A 7,175-nucleotide genomic window follows, 5' to 3' on the forward strand; every position below is an offset into this window, starting at 1 on the left:
CGGGCTGCAAATCTCAAGGTCAGCAGTTGGAAACTACCAGCTGTTTCATGGGAGAAAGATGAGGCTTTCTGCTCCTTTAAAGATTTATAGCCTTGGAAATCCTATGCAAGGTCGCTATGAGTTGGAACCGACTCCATGGCACACCACCACCACCACCACGAGTCAGAACAGACTCGATGGCACTTAACAACAACAATATAAGGTAGCTATGGGTCGGAACCGACTCTACGGCACTTCACAACAACAACATTTTAAAATAGTGTTGTTCTTATTAGCTGCCTTTGAGTGGATTCTGACTCCTGTTGACTTCATGTGCGCAGAGTACAAAACCTCCCTGCCTTCTGACTAGGTTTTCAAGACTGACTTTTGGAAACAAGTCACCAGGCCCTATTTCCAAGGTACCTCTAAGTGAATTTGAACAGCCAATCTTCTGGTTAGTATTAGTAGTCCAGTGCTTAACCATTTGTGCCATCCAAGGTCTTCCTTTTAAAACATTGTTGTTGTAAGTGCCATTGAGTCAACTCCGATTCATAGCAACCCTATATAGGGTTTCCGGAGAAGCAGCTGGTAGATTTGAACTGCCGACCTTACGGTTCACAGTCTAGTGTTGATCCTACAGCGCCACACCAGGATCTGGTGTGAACAGCCAACCTTGCAGTTAAATGACTTTGTAGTCCAGCGCATTAACCCATAGCACCAGACAAGGACTCCTAAAAACTTCTTTGTGTCCTCTCACCTCACCACCAAAATGCTGAAAAACAAAAAACAAAACACATTGCCTTTGATTCGACCCTGACTCGCGGTTGTTCCATATGTGGCAAAGCAGAATTGCTCCACAGGGTTTTCAAGGTTGTGACCTTTTGGAAGTAGGTTGCAGACCTTTCTCCCGAAGCACCTGTGGGCGGGTTCGAACTGCCATCTTTTGACTTAATCATTTATACCACAGGCCTGTTACTTACCCGCCTTTGAACCACAGAGATTTTGACATGTCTCCTTCTCCCCGGGCCTGCAGGAGGAATAGACAGACGTGGTCAGTGTGGCTGCCCTTCCTTTTCCCACAGCAGGGCAGCCTCCATACCCACTTCTGTGTCCTTTGTGGTCAGAGGCCTTTGCCCTAGTCCTGACTGTGTATCCTTGGAGCTCACTGACTATTTCTGGGCCTTAGTTTGTTCGTCTATAAAATGGACTGAGATTGAGAAGAATTCCCCAGTGAACTCAGTCTCATCTTTTAAACCTGGGAATTCATCATCTCCAACAATAGAATCATGCTCTATAACCAAGGGACTCTCTGAGGCTACACTCACAAGAATCCTGGTGTGGTCCTGTAGGATAAACCTGCACTGCTAACCACAAGGTCGGCAGCTCAAAATCCACCAGCCTCTCCAGGGTTGTTATGAGTTGGAACTGATTCGACGGCACTTAACAACACACTCACTGGATTCTGACTTCGCCTAAACTTCCAGGAGCCTCATTCCTTGACCTGCGGTCATGTCCCAGGGCTTCTGTGCCAGACCTTTTCTGGAGCAGTGCCACCAGCCTGTACAGCCTCCCTGCCTTCTGCACTTGACCCGCCTCTGTTTGTCACTCAGATCTCAGCTAACACCTAGAGTCCAAGGACACCCCCACTTCCCCACGGTCTCACAACTGATAGGTTAACATGAGTGGTGAATTAGGTGGGGTATAGGCTGAGTGGAGTCTTGTAGGATAAGCATTCCACCACAAGGTCTGTTTGAACCACAAAACCGGCAGTTCTAATCCACCAGCCAGTCCTTGAAACCCTATATAGAACCTACTCAGCAGCACCAAACAATAACCTTGGTTGAGTAGGATTGTGTCCAGGCTGTGTGTGGGCAGGGTAGGGGTGTGGTGAGGCTGGACATAGGCAGGGCTGAAGGAGGTGATGTAGCCAAGCTGCCTGTGGGTGGGACTTGGCCTGCTTGTAGCTGGGTGGGTGGGTATCTCACTCACCTCCCGCAGCTGTATCTGCACCTTGTTGAAAGCTCGAAGCCAGTTGGCCTTGGCCCTGGACATAGAGTCTTGACTCTCCTGGCCCTCCTGGTCCTCTCGCGTCCTGAACCTAAAGCAGGGGTTTGTGAGGCTCTGGAGCTGGACCCTCCGAGAAACAGACACCAGCCCTCATGGCCTCTCTGGCCCTTCAGTACCACCTTGGCCCACGTGTAATTCCTCTGATTGGTCCCCTCACCCCTCTGCCACCCACCAGTGCCTCCCAGATGCCTTCAAGATCCTTGCTCCTTCAATCTTCCCTGTCCCTGTGACCTCTTTGACATCCCAAGCCTGACAGGACTCCAACTCCCTTCCAACCCCTAAGGCCCCTTCATGGTCTTTAATCCATCCTGTCACCTTGTCACCTCCAATCTCATCCACAAACCCATGACACCTGGTGACAACCAGGTCCATAGACCCCATCAGGGGCCCATGCCCTCAGTCCCCTCCCCTTACCTGTCCTCTGTCTTGGAGGGCTCCAGCTCCGATGACCGCTCCGCTGGGAGTCCCTCCTCAGGCACTGTCGGCTTGGGGCCTGCCTTGGCCAAATCAGGGACCTCAGAGGATGCCTTGTCCTCCTTCTCAGGGGTGGCTGGTGGGAGGCTGATGCGCTTAAAGTCCTTGGACTCACACACAGCTGGCTCCTTATACTCAGAGTAGCTGCCCTGTGCCAGCTCAATTTCTTCAGGTACCTCCTCCTCTTCTTCCAGCTCCTCCTCCTCCTCCAGGAAGTCCTCCAGGTCTTCCTCCAGGTCTTCATCTAGCTCCTCCTCATCCTGGTCCCAGCGTGGGGAGTCCTTGTGGTAGCTCACCGAGCTATGGCACGAATGGTAGGAGTCCCGGTCCCGCTCATCCTCCAGCTCAGAGCCCTGCAGGCTCTGCTCATCTGGGTCGAAATCCTCACTGAGCTGTGAGCTGCCCTGGCTTAGTTCTCCCGAGGAGGCATAGCGGCTGCTGCCTGTGGGGCTGTGGGGACAGCAGGACTGGTCATTTACTGAGCACCTACTGTGTTCCAGGTTCCTGGGTGCCACAAATAGTATGCACTTGGCTAGGTACTTAACAACAGCAACAACATAACCAACCAGAAGGTCAGTAGTTCAAATCCACCCTATGGGACAGTTCCACTCTGTAACACATGAGATTGCATGACTCAGTGGCAATGGACTTGGTTTTTTTTTTTTTTGGTTACTGTGTGCTAGAGCCTGCCCAAGGACACAGCTATGAGAAGAAGACACAAGACTTCCCATTCTCATGGAGTTCACAGTCTCGGGGAGAAAAATACCTGCTCACACCGCACATCTTATTCCCAGTTGTCTATAGTGGAAAACAAACGTGTTGCCACCAAGCTGATGCCAACTCATGGTGACCTCCTGTGTTACAGAGCAGAACTGCCCTATCAGGTTCTCATGGGTGCTGAGTGGGTATGAACCACACACCTTTAGGTGAACAGTTGATCAAAAACTGCTTGTGTCGCCCAGGTTCTGCCATCTAGAGTGATGGGCACTAAAAAAGGAATGAGCTATACACATACACATATGCTAACACACAAAGACTGGGGAGAAACCTCATTTTGATTTCTATAGCATTCCCAAGGGCAGCAGGGAAGGTATTGAATGGAAGGGTATCTAAGACAGGGACTGAGAATGCTTGTGGGCTAACAGAATGAGTGAATGAATGAAGCAAGAACCCAGAGTGGCAGTTCTACTAGGAGCAGTCTTGTGCTTGTCCACAGGACTGGAGGGCTGGAGATGCTTCATCCACGTGCTTGACCCCTAATCCATGTCCTCATCCTGCCCCCTGGGACACTAGAGCTTCTACAACTTAAACGTGGCCACACCTAGCTCTTGATGTCCACAGCCTCAACCCGGGCATCCCAGGCCAAGGACTCAGTCTTCCTTGCCTTCTCTCCTTGCCTCAAGTTCCTGCCACAGCTGATCCTGCAGCAAGTCCCCTCCACTGTCCCTTGACAATGGGGACCAAATCAGTCAACTTCTCGGCACCCTGAGCCCCACCTTGATCTAAATTTCCCACAGCAGCCATAGTGGGATTCTTAAAAATCACAATCTAGTCATATCCCTTCCCTGCTCCAAATCCTACAATGGCTCCCTATTGTTCTTGGGACAAAATACATGTCTCATCCTTTCCCCCCCATATAGCCTCCAACCTCCCATTCTTCCTTGTCCCTCACTTCCTTTCTCACTGTTCCTCCCACTACCTAAAGTTGTTCCTACCCCTGGGCCTTTGCACATGTGCCTTCTGATCAATCTTCCTTTGTCTGCTTTATCAGACAAACTTTTACTTATCTTTCCATTGCCCATCAAAGCCTCCCCCAGCCCTGCCAGGATCCCATTATCAGCTCCTAGAGCCCCTTGGATTAGGAAAAAGTATCTCTCTCTGCCTGAGAATAGCAGGCACCATGACTATGGGCTACCATTCATTCCCCTCCAATCACTCACTCATTCAGGAACTCAACAAACTTCTCACTTCCTGTCTTAAATGCTCTGTCCAACTTCAATGACTAGGACCTCCTTCCCCAGCCAATCCTGAGGATACTGTAGGAATAAAAATGGGGGTTTTCCCCTCTAGTTCTCACTAGTTTATATATTTAGCACCAGTCATTGTAGCAGAAGGAGTGGCACAAATGGTAAAGCACTGGACTACTAGATAAGAGGTTGATGGTTTGAATCCAACAAAAGCACCTAGGAAGATAGGCCTGGCAATGTTTCCAAAAAGTCACAGATATGAAACCCCTCTGGAGCAGTTCCACTCTGTGAAATTGGATTCAACTCATGGCATTTCCTAATCAGAGCAGGAAGAAGATGGATGAGGTGGGTGGGAAAGAAGGTATTTTTTTACTGTAACATAGGATCCCAGTCTCACCTGTAGGGTGAAGTCCACTCCCACACATCATGAGGTGCCTAGTGAAGGGTCTATGAGTTGGGTCAGCATTCCTGGGACTGGACTTGTCCACCTGCCTTGGGACCTCAGGCATCATGTGAACTGCTCTGGACTTTGTTGCTGCTTCTCAGATGGAGGCCTGGGACCTGGAGGCACTCCCACCCAGGTGCACACATCCAGGGTCTCAGCACAGCTCTGGTCCCTCTCAGCATCTCCCTTGCCTCCAGGGCATCCATGTACTTCCATGCAAACAGTTTGTACTCGACTGCTAACCTAAAGTTTGGTGGTTCAAACCCACCCATTGTCACCACTACAAAAGGTCTGGTGACCTGCTTCCTTTAAGATTCCAGCCAAGAAAACCCTATGGATCCATTCCACTCTGAAACACATGGAATCCTCATGAGTCAGAATAAAGTGAATGGCAACTAATGACAACTCCCTCCCCACTTCTAAAACTCCACTCTGAAACGCTTCACTTCATCCCTGTGTGGTCTGCTGTGGCAGGAAGAGTGTGGGCAGGGTGGGCCTCCTCCTTTCCAGCCTCCCATCTCCTCTTAGGAATGCTCACAACAGACAGACTTGACCAGGGACAGATGGGTATACACAGACCATCTTGGTGTGCTCCCGCCCTGTGAGACTTAAGTTTGCTCTCTGTTTATGAGTATCCTCCCCTCTCTGCTTCCTGATCTCACCTGAAGGTCACGTGGAGCTCCTGCCTCGACCCATAGAGAAAGGATCCCATTGAACAACAATGTTTGAACGACATTGAACGACAATGTTTGAACGACATTGAACGACAATGTTTCCAAGCATATTTCACTCTCCTGCTCCTTTTCTTTAAGGAAGACTTTCTCTTCTAAAAGAGTTAATATTTATCATATTTCATTTATTCCTTGCCCTTCTGCCACTGTTTCCAATGGTTGAGGCTTGGTTCCAATAATATTTTAAGTCTGAGGCAGTAGGAGGTGAAAATCAATGATGCTCAAGATGAAGGTTTAGGAAGGTTTTCTTCAAATTGTTAGTGTTGTCCATAGAACATCCTGAGAAGAAGAAAATGGTTTCTCTCTGTGCTGTCCAACATGGTCACGTACACAACAGCATAACTATGTTGTTGTTGTTGTTTAGTGCCGTTGAGTCAGTTCTGACTCAATGACCCTGTTTCGAAGGAGTGGCTGGAGAGTTTGAACTGCCAACCTTGCAGTTCAAATCGACCTTGAGGTCCAGTGCATTATCATGCGGCGCCACACCAGGACTCCACACATAACTACGGAGCACTTGAAATGTGTATAGGATGACCAAGGAAGTGAAACTTTATTTTACTTTAATAGATTTAAATTTAACTTGAAGAAGCCAAATGTGGATGAACCCACTGCCTTCAAGTAGATTGCAAGTCAGAGCAATCCATTAAGACAGAGTAAAACTGTTCTCTGGGGTTTCCAAGACTACAACTTTAGAGGTACACAGCCTTATCTTTCTCCTGTGGAGTGGTTGGTGGGTTTGAACAGCCAACCTTGCAGTTAGTAGCCCAATGCTTAATCTGCAGCAGCCAGGACTCCTTCAAATGCAGACTGAAGCTATCGTATTGGAAGCACAGTGTTAAAAGCTCCGTTCCCCTTGATGGCATATGACGGTGGGCAGTGGTTATGCACCATCAGTGGGTTCTGGCTCATAGTGACTCTGCATCAGGTTTCTGAGGCTGTAAATCTTCACGGGAGCAGAAAGCCTCATTTCTCCTGTAAAATGGCTGGTAGATTTGAAGTGCTTGAGGTAAGCAACTCAATGTGTAACCTACCACACCACCAGGCCTCCTGGTATAAGGTGAGCAGCTTATCATTTACTTTCTTATTGTACTTTGTTGTTAGTTGCCAGCAAGTTGATTCCAACTCAAGGTGCAGAGTAGAACTGTGTTCCATAAGGGTGTCTTGGCTGTATTCTTTTCTTTTTTTTTTTAATGTTTTATTATGAATTATATGATAGTTTACAAGAGAGAACTTTAGTTTTACATTCATTCCATCGTGTATCATTTTATTGCCATGGTTCCAATCCCCTCCATGCATCATCAACCGACCAAAGGGTATACCCTACAAACCCGCCCCCTACACTCCTCCCTCCCCCACCCCGTCTTCCGCACACAGTCCCTCCAAAGTCCCCAGCCGCTTCATCACTCCACGTCATCGTCTCTGTCTCTATCTCAGGCATCTCTGCTTCTCTGGGTAGGGTCCCGCTCTCGGCTCTTCTCTGTTGATGGTCCTAGAGACCTCCGCTCCTAGACT

General features: G+C 48.8%; 1 protein-coding gene across 1 annotated transcript in view; it reads right to left on the reverse strand.

Annotated features, from left to right (window-relative positions):
* Window positions 1–7,175, reverse strand: part of UNC13A (unc-13 homolog A (C. elegans)) — a 77,890-nt gene that overhangs the window by 41,654 nt on the left and 29,061 nt on the right. Inside the window, exons 10-12 of the mRNA XM_006876325.1 lie at window positions 2,461–2,970; window positions 1,969–2,077; window positions 960–1,006 (exon numbers count right to left, since the gene is read on the reverse strand). Coding sequence (XP_006876387.1) covers window positions 960–1,006; window positions 1,969–2,077; window positions 2,461–2,970 — 666 coding nt within the window. The remainder of the gene's footprint in view (window positions 1–959; window positions 1,007–1,968; window positions 2,078–2,460; window positions 2,971–7,175) is intronic.

This window comes from Chrysochloris asiatica, unplaced genomic scaffold (genome assembly GCF_000296735.1).
Source record: "Chrysochloris asiatica unplaced genomic scaffold, ChrAsi1.0 scaffold00374, whole genome shotgun sequence".
Classification (NCBI taxonomy): domain Eukaryota; kingdom Metazoa; phylum Chordata; class Mammalia; order Afrosoricida; family Chrysochloridae; genus Chrysochloris; species Chrysochloris asiatica.